Source organism: Melitaea cinxia, chromosome 23 (genome assembly GCF_905220565.1).
Source record: "Melitaea cinxia chromosome 23, ilMelCinx1.1, whole genome shotgun sequence".
Classification (NCBI taxonomy): Eukaryota; Metazoa; Arthropoda; class Insecta; order Lepidoptera; family Nymphalidae; genus Melitaea; species Melitaea cinxia.
The window spans coordinates 5896695-5912452 of record NC_059416.1 but is presented as its reverse complement, the minus strand read 5'-3'; the positions used below and the strand labels follow the sequence as shown (position 1 = coordinate 5912452).

Sequence of the window (15758 nt, the reverse complement as noted above, 5' to 3'; positions counted from 1 at the left end):
AGGCTGGTGTCTATAGGCTGCGGTAACCGCTTACGACTAGGTGGGCCGTACGCTTGTTTGCCAATCTATATATATATATATATATATATATATATATATATATATATATTATAAACATACCTTTACTACTTATATGTATGATAGAGTTATGAAGCTCCATTGAGTAGTTTCAGAATTAACAAACATAAACAAATAATAATCTTTCTTTTCATAAGATGTACATTTTCGATCTCTTCCTGAAATAACTGTCTTCTTGAAAATATTTGCCTTAATTACTAATATTACTTAAAACTCAATGTATCTCTAGAAGAAATTGTTGTAAATATTCGGAGTCATTACGCTTCTAAGTGTATCTAACTCTACTAAATAATCGGGGACTTAACAATTTTCTAAATATTTATGTTAAAGATTAAAATGTCATAAGCACCGTTTTATTCTAGAATACTTGAAATATTAAAGGTCAATATCCCTGTAACCTTTACCTAGGTCTGCGGTAAAACATTTTTAAAAATGAATTATTTTTACAATACCTCGAATACGTAATCTTATCAGCTATTATTATAGCTCTATATTGTCGAATCACGTGTAATACTCAGAACTAAAATGAAAATTAAAAAAATATTTAATTATGTAGTCTTCAAAACCACCGTTGAAACGTAATTTTTTTAGTTATAATAAAATTGGTCTTTAATCAATTAAGTGTAAGTAATATGAAATATATCAAGTAACAAAAGAAGTAGACACACAATATTAAAATTTGACTAATATATATATATATATATATTAGTCAAATTTTATATATATATATATATATATATATATTTTAAATTTAAACAATTTCCATGTTTTTATTTTTACGTAGTGTATTTCTCGTCGTTAATATGATATGTTTAGTACTTATGTATCGGCATACAAAAATAGTAACAAGAGTACGTTGTAGGTTAGTAGTGAATCGACTATACCAATCTTTAGCTAAGAATAAAGAATGGAAGTGAATAGTTAACCAATTTTCTAAAATGTTAACCCTCCAAGCCCCAGGCAGCTGTAACCACGCTCAATTACTTACACTAAGTCTCTACCACTATAATTAGTAGACGTTCATTGTAAATACAGTAATATGCAGCTTTAATTAATGTCGATAATTAAAACAAGTTAATCGATAAATAATCAACGCAAACTAATTTGAATACAATGACTGTATCAAAGGGTGGTTGACGACTAAACAGACGTCTGTCTACAACATTGATATCGACTCACCTTGAGAAGCATTGGTTGTTTTATTTTTTTTGATCGAGGTCTGTTTTTTTTTTATAAAAGGTAAAAGGTTATGAACATTAAATTTGAACATGAAAGAGTAAGGAGTATTTAAGCCTTAAATTCAAGTAGATTAAAAACCAAAAAATTTATTTTGAAAAGTTGGTATAACAATTTCTGGGTGTTAATCAATGTGCGAGATGCTAGCTAGCTTGCATAGAAATTTACTTAAAGGCTTGCATTTAGTGCTTGCTTGTAGTGTATTCATATATTAATCAACTTTTTTATTAGGTAACTAGCTTTTCACTCCAGGCTTCGCTCGCGTGGATGACACGATATTGGCTGTTCTGTTTTCTCCCGTTAGAATAAAGCCTATGTCACACATGTAGATTGATAGCTTAGAATTCTACAGTTGAAACTATTTCCAAAATTGTGCCGTAGTCCATAATATAGTATAGTAACTAAACTTTTCCTCAGTATAAAATAACTATTAATTATTATTTTAACATAATATATGAACACTAGGCATTTTAAAATCGTTTTTAGATGCTTATGTATAAATAAATACCGGTGAGTTATTTCTAGCGTTTTCACATTATTATTGTTTTGTGAAATGCTTTAGAGTGATTATACATACATATGCGCATGTCTACAGACTTTACAATACTACGGTTTTAATATTTTGTCTATTATAAATAAATGCGATGAATTTTGAGCTATAGAGTTCTTAATTCATTTAATACTTTATTGCATACTTTAAAATGCATGAAACATAAAATAAAACCAAAAATACGGCATAAAACTCCATTCGCTTTATATTAAACTTAAAAAAAATAAAAAAGAAAAAACTGCAATAATTTATCAAATTTCAACAGAGAGCAAAGTCGGTCTTACCACTGATTGTGATAATTTACTGTCAATCCTTTTATATAAAGGTTTTCTTTTAGTCATACTGTCTTAGTAATCATGTATAAGTCTTTGATTTAACACGTTATACACTACTTACTATCAGTAAAGGTAACATTAGTAAGGTTTTGCCTGATCCTCTTCTGCCTTTTCTGAGCTTAGTAAACTTGCAGTCTGGGGAAGTATCATATGCACAGAACGTGCAATGGATTGCGTGTTCCTTACAATGTTCCTACTAAGAGCGGTGTTGGGCAAATCACATTGCACTGTCACCTATGATTGCATTTCTATTAAATTTTGAGCAAATATGGTATAAAGCATGAGCAACCTCTAGAGAAAAGTTTAATACTTAAATACTTAAATGTCGAACGAGCTGAAAATCTTTCTCCCATCTCCGAAGCCTTAAAGAGCAATCGATGTTAGTGTTTGAAAACCTTATTTAAGTATTCAAGTACATATGTATTATTTTAAGCTAACATAATTAAAGGTGTCTCATTAACGTAGTCATAATTATTTTAATTACATCTTTTATATACGTAGCCGAGAGTATGTGAAACTTAATGTAATAAATGCAAATTATATTATAATTAACCTTTTTTATTTAGATTGCACGGCATCGAAAGATAAATATTAGTTTTTCTGTGGTTAAGATAACATCTTACAAAGTAGGTACATAGATATCGTTATGTAAAACTTTTTATGATATATTTAACGAAATATCTTAATTTTTGACGTGAAAAGTCTATTTTTAGGTAAAAAATAAAATTATTTTGTTATAATATGTTGTATTAGGAAAAAATAAATCTCAATATAAAAGTGTCAGAATGTCAAGCTCCTATAAGTAAGAAAACATTTTTCATTATTTAGACAATTGATAAAATAAAATTATGTGGTGTCATGGGACACTAGGTAGGAACGAAGTTCCTTCGGAGAGTATAGAAGCAACAAAATTTGAAAAAAAAAAAAATTTAATTTTATTTATATTTTCTAGTTCTTGATTTTTTTTTTAAATTTTTTGATTGGTTTTTAATTAATAGAGTAAGCATTTTATAAAATAACAAATACCATAAAATAAATTAAATCAAACAAAAATATAATAATAATAATAATAATTCAAACTATCAAGTGAAATAAAAAAATATGTCTTTATTTATTTTTGTCGACAGTATAAAATTACATAAATAATTAAAAAAAAGTTTATTAGTAATATAGGTAATTTTTATTATTCAAGTCTCATCATTAAATTTTATTCACTTCACTAAATTACACTATTACTCTAATTTTGTTTGGTTGGAAGTACGCCATATTTTTTACCATTTAGGAGACTTCTAAAAAAAGAAACAATACAAATAGATACTAACCCAACCATAGCTATTTTAATTCATTATTTTACCAAAAAACGCCAAACATTTATAGCGTTAATGTTTAATTGAGTTCGGTTTAACATACGTGATATTATAATAGTCGTGTGACTGATATTACGTCACTACCGTTATATATTTTTCTTACGGTTTTAGTCTCACATTTTTCTCAAATGTCAAGCCTGCCGTAAGGAACTTCGTTCCAATTATATTTGTAATTAATATAATTATATGAAATTGCCTAATTTTAGGATGTATATAAAAAAGTCGAAATGAAAACGAGCTCGTCGGTATATAATATAAACTTGATCATCAAATTTTTTAAGTAAAAAAAAGGTTTGCAGGAAAATAAGTTTAATCGAAACTCGTAGTTTATTTTTTTTTGGAAAAAGGATTTTTTTTAATAAGAACATAATTACGATTACTAATTAAATCAAAAATTTTTGTCGAAAACTCATATTTATTATGAAGATAAATAACTACTGAAACTTTAAATTATTTACACCTAAAACTATCTAATTCATTCATGCTGTTTAAATCATCGCCACAAAATTCTAGAGAAATAACATTATGTACTTCCTCGGAGTACTCTTTGTGAAGCTTCAATGTTGGACATCACTATTCCTATTCTGTCTCTTTGCTTATGTCATAAATAAGTTGTAATCATACAACTTCTTACCTTACCTATAGTTTTTTTGTTTCTTTTTTATGTTTGCATATTTAAACGAATTATTGTGTCAAGTAAAGTAACTGTTTTCGTTTTAATTTGTTATTTGCAATTACATTACCTATACAAAAAGAATTACTAAAAATCAAATACTTAAAGTATATTGTAAATTATATTTAAATACTTAGTATACATAAACCGCTTAGCTAATTAATATTAAAACAAATTGAACTCGATTTAAATATGAACGTCTGGGAATTTTATAAGACCTTCTTCGACCTTCCAAAATAAAATCAAAAAAACGTTTTAATAAAATTATTCTATTGCTAATAAATATATAGAATAATCTATGTATGACCTTTGAAATATGGACAAAAAGAAATTATTGTTAACGAAAATAACAGTAAATAGTACGTACGAAATAAATTATAATGCTTAAAAATCTTGTGTCCCTGTTTTTGGTAGCACTCTCATTTCATCTAGCTAATTCGATTTTTATGACTTTTAGGTTGGTTATGTTGTATGTTTTGTGGCTATGAGGATAGTTCGTAAAGTTTAATTTTATATCGCTATATTATTAGGGCTGTGCTGTGTAGCTACGGGTGCTGTGTGGCTACGGCACTAAAGAATTTAGCCACCCCCTCTCTTCCCGTGGGTGTCGTAAGAGACGGCTAAGGGATAACAAGGTTCCACAACCACCTTGGAACTTAAGAAGCCGACCGATGGCGGGATAACCATCCAACTGCTGGTTTTGAAATACACAGGCCGAAGACCGGCAGCAGCGTCTTAGGTGCGACAAAGCCAGTACTGCGGTCACCAACCCGCCTGCCCAGCGTGGTGACTATGGGCAAAGCACATGAGTTCACGTTAATTTTGGCGTAAACTTGTGGAGGCCTATGTCCAGCAGTGGACTGTATAGGCTATAATGATGATATTATTAGGGTGTCCCTAAACAGATTTTTTTTACAGCTGAAGAGTTAAACCCAATTACCAATCAAAAAACTATCAACCGCAAGAACGAAAGTGAAAAATCTTTTAAATATAAAAAAAAAAAAACGCACAATTATTTAATTTATTTACCTAATATCATTAGGTGAACAAAATATTTTAATTGTATTATTGTACATAAACATAAAACAATTACTTTAGCTAAAGATTGTATTTTATTGATTAGTCAATTAATACGATTTACCTCTTCTCCTTAGTCGTTCACTCTTGACAGAGTGGTCGTGGTTGACGACGATTCATTGGCTAAAGCAGCCCCCGCTATACGTCTCCACTTGATGCGGTTTTCAGCGTCTCGAGAACTCTGGACTATGGAGGTCTGTGTCGCAGCTTTGATGAGGTCTGTCCAACGCGTAGGTGATCGACCGCGTGACCGCTTGCCCTCTACCTGCCCTTGGACAACGAGTCGCTCTATGGATTGTTCGTTTCAAACAACGTGTCCGAAATATTTCAGGATTCGAGTTTGCACGACGAGTCGACGACAATCTCTGCTTGATTTTTAATTCCTCTAGGATCGAAATATTGGTCCTAAACGCTGTCCAAGGGATCCGCAGCAGTCGCCGCCAGCACCACATCTCGAGTGCGTCGATTTTCCGTCGGTCTTTGAGTCTAACCGTCCACGTTTCTGCGCCATAAAGAAATATCGGGAAGATTAAGCTTCTCATTAGGCGGACTTTCGTGGCTTTGGTGATATTGCGGTTGCACCAGATTCTTTTCAACTTGCCAACGGCAGATCTTGTAATAGCACATCTCCTTCGAATCTCGTCTTCGCATCCTCCGGTGTTTGCAATAGTAGAGCCGAGGTACACATAAGATTGGACAACCTCACAGTTGCCAATCATAGAGGTGTCAGGATGGTTTAGTTCAGCTCGATCCACTATCATCATCTTGGTCTTATCTCTGTTGATCGTAAGTCCAAAGGAGGGGCTTGTTGTCTCTAGAAGTGTCAGCAGGTGTTCCATGTCCTCTTTTGTTTGAGTGAGAAGAGTAGTATCATCGGCATACCTCAAGTTAGATATTTTTCTCCCTCCCACTGAAATTCCCTTGTACCATTTTTCCAGAACGATTCTCATAATACACTCCGTATAGATGCTGAACAGGAGCGGAGAGAGTATGCACCCCTGACGAACGCCAGCTTGTGTATGAAAACTTTCCGAGTCAACGTCGTCTATTCGAACAGTTGCAGTTCCGTCCTCGTAAAGTCAACGTATGAGACGAACCAGGTGGATAGGTACTCCTATTTGAGTGAGTACGTCCTATAATATATGCCATTTCACGGTGTCAAAGGCCTTGCGAAAGTCGACAAAACAGATATAGAGTGGGATGTTAAACTCTCTAGACTTTTCGATTATTTGTCTAAGAACTAGGATCTGCTCTCTTTCTTCCTCGACCTTTGACAAATCCCGCTTGCTCGATAGCTATTTCGGAATTCAGGAAAGCTTGCGGTCTGGTATTGATGATATGAAGGAGGACCTTGCTGGCGTGCGAAATCAAGGCTATACCAAGTTTACCAAGTCATTCTAATTTCCTTAACAAGTACTTTTTCTGAGTAAGTAAGTACTAAATAATTGACTGAATTAGTAAATAATATAAGTTGCTCATTGCAATCAGCTTATTAACAAAATAACATTGACAAAATAAAATATTGGATATTTATTTCGATAGTTATCTTAGCGCGCTAAGAGCATATTTTAGTTGATATCTCAAATAATCACATTAGAGAAAAAAACGAGTTCATAAAAATTATGTACGTTTCACGTCCTATTTTCTATAGAAGGTACGTGTCGTTTTTAAGAATTACAAATGTTAATACTACTAGAAACAAAACAGTACACTATAAATATGTGGTGTACAATTAATTTTGTTCTTAACAAGTTAATCATCTTTTTTAAATTGTTGACCTACAAATCTCCTTGCAATGATTAATATAATAAATAATACGTTCTAGAGTTTTATTCTATGTTTTAAAAAAAAATGTGCTTATGTTCAGACACCTCGAAGCGCCTTGAATTTTGCATTAATCCGTTGGGATTTAACATGCTTTTTGTTTCATACAAAGAACATGTAACGTCATTGTCCGTATTTAAATAAATTAATTAATTCTGAATTTGTCTTTGTTGGATCAAAGTTGTTTTGTTAATAAGAATAACCAAACTGCAGTAACTGTTTGTCTGTCTATGGTTTATACGAAGAAGTTTGACCTGATGCATTTTTAAATGAAAAAATAAAAAATAAAACTTGTAGTAAGTATAGGGTAAATTTATTTATTATTATATCGCTGTGTGGTTACGGTAGTTAGAATACAGCCACCCCCTCTCTTTCCGTGGGTGTCGTAAGAGGCGACTAAGGGATAACATAATTCCACTACCGCCTTGGAACTGAAAAAGCCGACCGATGGCGGGATAACCATCCAACTGCTGGCTTTGAAACACACAGGTCGAAGACGGGCAGCGGCGTCTTCGGTGCAACCAAGCCAGCCCTGGGGTCACCAACCTGCCTGCCCAGCATGGTGACTATGGCCACGCATGACACGCCATTTTTGGAGCGAACTTGTGGAGGCCTATATCCAGTAGTGAACCGTATTAGGCTGAAGTGATGATGATGATTTATTATTGCACTATTTTTGGTATTATTTTATTATAAAAAGTAAATGTATTCTTTTACCAAGAGACAAAAATTGAATTTTATTAATTCTTGAGTAAAGAGTAAATTACGGAATCCTTGAAAACACGAGAAATGTAGAGATGTTTGTTACCATCATCCAAAAATGAAATCCAAAATGAAATTACGCTCACACTGTTATTTTATTTCTCTTTATAACAATAAACCTTTGTATGTCGATTCTCTTAAGCATCTATAGATTTAAAAACTTGGTAAATGCGTCTCTACAATAAGAACCTATTCAATAAAATTGATAATTATAATTATAGGTACCTACATAGTATTTTGTAACGCTCTATAATATATGACATCAATTAAAATCATTCCGCAATTCTACACGTAGTCGTCAATATTTTTATTAAATTTCTATAGATTCTTGAGTGTCACAAGTCATCATAGATGTTAAACATTTTTAATTAGGTTCCAAAACGAACACAACCCGGAGTAAAGCTATATTGCATCGTCTTTGTCCCTAAACAAAGGTCACATTGACCTGTGTTACGTAAATGGTAGTCAAATTTTCGTCAAATTATCATTCTTAATCATTAACATACCTAATTACCGTGTTACACATATAATTATATCTTTTGTTCTTGTAAAATATTAAAAATAAAAAAGACAGTTGCATTCTGAATTTCTTTAAATTTTTATATTTGGTATCAACAATGCTTTGTGACATTTATAGTATATTCCAATACCTTGTTTTCTTTTTTACGAGTTTATCAAATGTGGTAAATGTTTGGACTAAACGATAAAAACATAAGTAAAATGACTTTACGAGAATATAATTTTAACGAAACGATATTATTAAAATATTTTAAGTCCATCTTTTGCTGTAAAATTACATTATTCAAAAAACTTAAAGCACCATTATGTCCCATTACTTTTCAGTCAGAAATTATTAAAAAAAGATCGCACAAGTTATCATAATGCATCAAGTTCTTTCCCAAAAATGTCCATCGGCTTTTGAGGCATGGGAGCTGACGCAAAATGCTTTGGAATTCATTTACGTTTTTTCAGCTTATAAGTAAATTTGATTTCATAAATTTTGACTCAGAATTTTTCCCATATTCGTTTTTTATATTAAATTTTCTTTTGCCGCTGATCACTTGAATTGATTTACGAGTAGTAACTGACTACGAAACAATTTGTAACTTCTTGCTGTTTCAATATTGACGTAAGCCCCCAAATATCTTAGCCTTGATCCTTATATTTTATCTACTGAGCAACCTTTTCTCTCTACCCCTAGAACGAGAACCCTAGGTACCGAGTAAACAGAAAATTTATGCGATGAATCAATTCTATCTCATGTAACCATAAAGCAATCTCTTGTTGTATCTTTATATAGTAATGAAACACTTTAAACAAAAAAAAGTGTGTACCTATTATGTTATGTGTATATAACACAAAAACGTAATTGTATAAAATTATAAATACTTAAAAATTGCACCTACTGGTGTTTTGCGGTTTCTTTTTTACACATGAAATAAAGAGTAAATATGTATATAATTAAATATTTTACTTAACGTTTACGTTTTACAATTTTAATCCAAATTTAAGTGTGCAAAGTTCATCCTTGTTACCCGACTGCCAAGGAAGGGTTATGTTTTTCACGCGTATCTTGTATGTATGTATGTATGTATGTTTGTATGTAATATTCTTTACTACCTCATATTTCCAGAACCACTGAACGGATTTACATAATTGAGGTATCGTTAGGTTTGTCTTAGCTGCCCAAGTGTTCTTAGATAGGTGACATTAAAAAAAATCAAACATGGCGGCTGCGCGAAGCCATTGTAGTTATTTCTTTAAGTTATTGTTTGAACTTTGTAAAAAAATTAGCGGTTTCCTAACACTTTTAACAATATTACTAAGAAAAATCCCCACCGACGCTGTAAATACGAAAGTAACTCTGTCTATATATATCGCTTTCACACTTAAACTACTGAACGGGTTTTGATAATGTTTGATATGGAGGTAGACTATATTTTGGTAAAAAAAATATATTTTAAAAGTGTTAAAAATTTATATGGAAGTTCGTCTTTACGGAGAAAGTAAATCTAAAAGTAAATTCTATTCCATAAACATTAACTATGTATTTACAAGATGGCGATATTCTTGCACTAGACTTGCAGTGAATCAAGCGAGAGGAAATGTAAAGGTTTGTACAAGTTCTACAGCTCTATACCACCATTTAAATTACCATTAACATTTACAGACGAAACGTTAACACTACAATTTCTCTCGTGTGTGAAGAATAAAGAAATACTACATTAGGAGATACGTATAACAGAATACAATCTATACTTAACATGTCCAGTTTTGTATATTAAAGATATTTTCAAAATATTTTGGATGGCCCACTTTATTTGATTTAAATATTGATTATTGCGTAATATGAGTTTGTATTATGAGGTAGGATATTGGATAATCGCGACGGAAGCCGTAGCTACTTATTTGCTGCCAATAGGTATCAATCCGTCCATTGTTCTTCCATCGATGACACCAAAATTGATAAATTTATTTTAGATATTTACAAATGACGAATTACTCGTAATTATGTTAGTGAAACAAAACTATTGAAATTTTGTCTATCGGGGTAAGCGATATTAAAACATTTACGCGTATCAAGAATGAATATTGTTGTTAACTTGTTATTAAAAACACATAATATTAATTATATTTGTATGTGTGTAATAGAAACCACCACCGGATAGCACCGCGTCTCTACGCCTTGGAAACCTTTTAAATGATGGTTCGCTTTAATTGTTTACATTTAGGATAATATATGATGCAAATTACAATAGGTACAATACTTTAGTTATATCGATATCGTTTTTTTTAAATTTATTAATATCCACCTGCAATATCTCTTGCTACTAACGATATAAATTTATTAAAAACAATTGTGCAATTATTGCAGAAGAAATGCAATACGATACCTACAGCTAAGCAAACGATTGTGTGGTCTCTTGTGAGCAATCGGTGTATTAAAGTGTTAGTAGGTATCTACCAGTTATTACTAATAAATTGTTTTCATCGTTAGTGTCAACATCGCATAGGTATATTTGATAATTAGCAAGCGATTAGATCAAAGCAGATGCGATCGCAATGTTTGCGCGATTATTGCATACGGAAATTTAAATAGAAGAACATTTTAGCGATAAAATGTTTTTACTTGTAACTACATTAACCTTTTGAAGTGTAGTCTTATGTATTTATAATTGTTTTAGTAATATGTATTTAGATAACTCACTTACTCACTTCAGCCTATCGCGATCCATTGCTGGGCATAGGTCTCCTCAAATTCGCACCAAAAATGGCGTAAACTCACGTGTTTTGCCCATAGTCACCACGCTGGGCAGGCGGGTTGGTGACCGCAGGTTTATTTAGATAAGTTATAATTAAATACACGATTAAGAGACTAAGTATATACCTACGCTGTATGTTTACCGTAAAGCTACGACCCTAGGACCCTATGCACGAGTATTTGTAACTAATTAAATGTAAATTTTTTGATGATTATGTATTTAGGTTTATTTTTATTATTGTACACAATTTGGAAACCACTTAATAGCACGACTAAATACTAAATTAAATTATACTATAAAGTACAGCGTATGATGAAATGCAATGTCACTATTTCAGATGTAATATTTTTTTTGTCTAATTTGGTAAGTCATAAGTTTATACAGGTAAAAACTACAAGAGTTTTGTATTTAAGTAAACGATTAAACAGAATAAATACGTATATACATTGGTTATATAATCACTCTGTATTGTACATTTTTACTATACATAATATTTTTTTAGTCTTTTCGCGAGATATTTTCAATTATTAAAAATTATACCCCTGAAAGAAATCTTGTCCTTATTGAATCACGCTTTATTACATTTATCTAAACGCCTCACACTTAACGAGCTTTTGTGGGGTGATAATCTTATGTCAGGGGTTCAAAAACACACAATATGTAAACACAATCGCACAGACCATGAGAGAAGGTCATTAGATATGGCTCATACCAGCAATCTACCCGCGAGCGCTAGGATATTAGCTAGATACAGGGCTACAGCGTCGACCTGTCGTTATTTTCAATAAAATAGTTTATCCATAAGAAATAATACAAACACTTCATGCCTAACATTTGTTTCCAAATTATTTCAGAAGAAGTTTTTTAGAATGTTTGTATCTTTGTTTTTATCGTCTGTGTCTTTAAGTATAGCGTTTCATAGCCTTGATCGATTTTAGTATAATTATGAAGTGTTATTTTATTTAGTAATAAAATTTTATTATAACTAATAATGGGACTATGAATTATAGATAAGCGTCGTAAATATTCCGTTGTATGTCTTAATAGTTACCCTTTTGGTCTGTTGATGTGTAAGTAAATAAATATAACAATGTAGGAATTTTCATTGGTAGAAAAATCATTAGGTTTTCATATTATTTTGTAATATTTTCGCGAATTTCACTCATTATAATGAAACAGCTTTTTCGGATTTTATCCATGGTCCTCCCGTGACCATGGTTGTCTAAAGTATCCGAAACGTCGGGCATCTAAAAACCTAATAAACTGCGACAAAATCCGAAAAAGTTGTTTGACTATTATGTTTCTCTATATACTTTTTATTATAGAGCTATTCTTTGAAGTCACAAGTCTATTTGAGATTGTATATCTGTAGATGCAATTATTAAGTGGGGTCGAAGTTTATAAAAGGTGACAGTAATGTTCAAGATTAATGCAGTGTAAGCATTAATTTCAATCGATTTCACAAAAAAATCTACACGAGATAGATTGCGGGCGATTATTAGTTATTTATTTATTACTATTTAGAATCATTAGGTATGGTATTTGTGTTCAAATTTCGGCAGTCGATTTTGTTAATTTTCTCTAACATTTTGCTTTATTAATTGAATATAATTTTTCACATACTAACTTAAACAAATGTACATATTTATCAATAACAATATAAGCTGGAACGTGTAAGCTAGACCTTAACCTATAACCTAATAAAAATTCACAAAACCGTTCTAATAGATTTATTCTTTAAATTCTAATTAATTTATCAACCTCGAAAATGGCACAATAACTAATGTATCAATAATGCTGTTTATTATAATTTATAATTTAATTGTTTTAAGTAATATAGATTTGAATAGTCATTGTGATTGATTAAATACTACTAAGAAAGATCTTATAAAAACTAGATGCGCTTTGCGGTTATAGTCTATTAAACTGATAATAAACGCCTCACACTCCAGTCGGAGGGTCCACGGACAATACAAGCACAAACGCCCAGAGCTGGGAAAAATCTTGTGTGGCCTATAAATGTTTGCCACGTGCGGATCGAATGCGCTGTCGCAAATGCAACCAACAAGTGCTGTGGCCGTTGCTCACACATGTCAAACATTGGGATTAAATAACTCTATGCGTTATTTTAGATCTTTGATTTCTATATCCTAAGTTTTTTTTTATATAACTATATAACTAGGTCGGCAAATCAGCGTACGACTCACCTGTTGGTAAGTGATTACCGTAGCTTATAGACAGACAGATAGACAGAATAGTCTTCAACACCAGAAGCGTCGCAAGCGCGTTGCCAACCCTATCCCCAATTCCCCCCAGGAGGTCTGGTCACCTAACTCACCAACAGGAACACGTCACAGTATCGTTTAGCTGTGATCTTTTTCTACAATCGATCTTCTGTTAGTTTCTTAATGATAATAATATTATTTTTGTTTCTTTACAATCGATTTAGCAGTGTATAGCGAAAGACCAATTAACATCGATTATTGGTTTTTCATTTGTTATAAATGAATATAAACTAATGTTATATTACTTAGTAAGATTTCATTTGTTTTTGTTTACTGCAGCCGGCTTCGTTTTAATTACACATGTAGAGCCAATTGTTAAACTATGAAGATTAAGACTTTTAATGTAATATTTTAAAGTTAAAAGCTATTTTTTTTTTCTTTAGTGTATTAACTTTGAACAAATTACAATGTACACATAGCAGGCATATAGTGATTTACTCTTTAAAAATAATAATTTATAAAATGCATAAACATTTGAGCGTTATATTAATATTAATTATAATATGGTATATTTGTTTGTTTAATATTATTTTTTATACAAGCTACATCCCATGACCTCTTTCGGTTGGCATCTATGCCTTTTATTAAAGTCAGGTCGCTATATTCGGGAAACGATTCGTTTTGCTTACGAACCGTTAAATTTAGAACACGTACACGTACCTATTTTTTGAGACATCTCATCGTATGAACTCAGATCATGAAAATTTTCTTTTCAATTCAGTTGTTTTAGTGTTATATGTATATGGCCAAGATACAGATGGACAGATAAATATAAAATATGGCTTCAGTATGCCATCCAAAAGAAAACAGAATTATATGAATTATTACTTATCGTATTATTACATCAGCTATCTGCCACTGATAGTCCCGTCAAAATCGGTCCAGCTGTTAAGGAGCTTAGCCGGAACAAACAGACAGACAGACTGACAGACAATCAAATCTTATTTATTTGTACAGATATAGACTTACGTCGTTGTTGTGTTAGTTGACATTTCTTGTTTTAAAACTGAAATTTTAATTTCACAATTATTAAAGTTTTAAAATGCAAAACATTATGGAATAATATTTTAATATTAATGATTGCAAATTTTAATGCATAACTAGCATAGATCGCGTTTTTGATACTCGTTGTAAAATAATAACACATTATATATTATTTTTTAAAAGTGTACATTATCAACTAGCCAGAATAATGTATAAACGTGGTGAATGTTAATTAATACACTCGATATTTGATATACTACATTTTAAAAATAACATCAAATGAAATAAATAATAAATAAAATTAAAATTAGGTGGTAACATTATAATTTTCTTTTTACCAGTTACGCTTGAATTATTGATACGACGGCTTTATTTCACACCTTATGCAAATAAAAGAAACATTCCTAATTAGTCTAGTTGAAAAAAAAGTTGTTTGTGAATAATTTTTCACCAAAATTGGATTTTAAATGTTACGCTTATTGTCATAAGTTAGATAAAATGAGCAATAGTACATTGTTATTACCGGTAGAGAATCGTACTACGTAATCGTATATTACGTAAATTAAATGGTATATAAATGCAATGGATTTTGTTATCAATTACAATTTACAACCCATTTATTGTTAAGATGTTAATCATATTAACATCTTTACAATAAATGAGTCATCTAACATATAATTGAATGTTGAACTTACCGTTCGGCGATCCCGTTCTAAACATAGGGTTTGGTGCCATCCAGGGAAACGCACCGAAGGGCCAGGTGGCTGGCGCCGGGCCCTGGTAGAGGCGTGGCAGCAGAGGCTGGGGGACCACCACACCACTCCTGGTCTCGCTTTCATCATCATTGGTACTGTTCCTCTCGTCCCGGTCGTTGTCGTCACCCGTCGTCGACTCGACGTCCTCGATATCGACGTCACTGTCGTCCGAGTCGCCGGCGCTCTCCGCTTCGTTGCAGGCGTCGGGCGTGTCCCGCGGCGCTTCATTCTTGCTGCCCAGCAGCGAGTCCACGCTGAACGATATCCGGCCCTTCGCGCTCTCTGCGCCCTCCGACCGTTCGCATTCCAGCGATGTCTTCATTTCATCTACGCGATCTCATTTCCATCAAAGATCCGACGGTCTTTCAATTTCATACTCTCGATGAAACCGTTTATTATTTTTCCAATCGACGAAATGCAACATTCGACAGGTTTCGATATCCGAATTGAATTATTGATAGGAACGATTTATCGATTACTCAATTAACATAAAGTAAAACTTCTACACGTTTGTGTAATGTAACCGGTTATCGTACAATATTTGCATAATAGTCGCTCGTACGAGATGT

At 32.0% G+C, this 15758-nt stretch overlaps 1 protein-coding gene across 1 annotated transcript in view; it reads right to left on the bottom strand.

Moving 5' to 3' along the window:
* LOC123665193 (muscle segmentation homeobox-like) overlaps nt 1-15511 on the bottom strand; it is a 61177-nt gene extending 45666 nt beyond the window's left edge. The window contains exon 1 of the mRNA XM_045599536.1: nt 15130-15511. Coding sequence (XP_045455492.1) covers nt 15130-15511 — 382 coding nt within the window. The remainder of the gene's footprint in view (nt 1-15129) is intronic.
* Nucleotides 15512-15758: the final 247 nt, after the last annotated feature.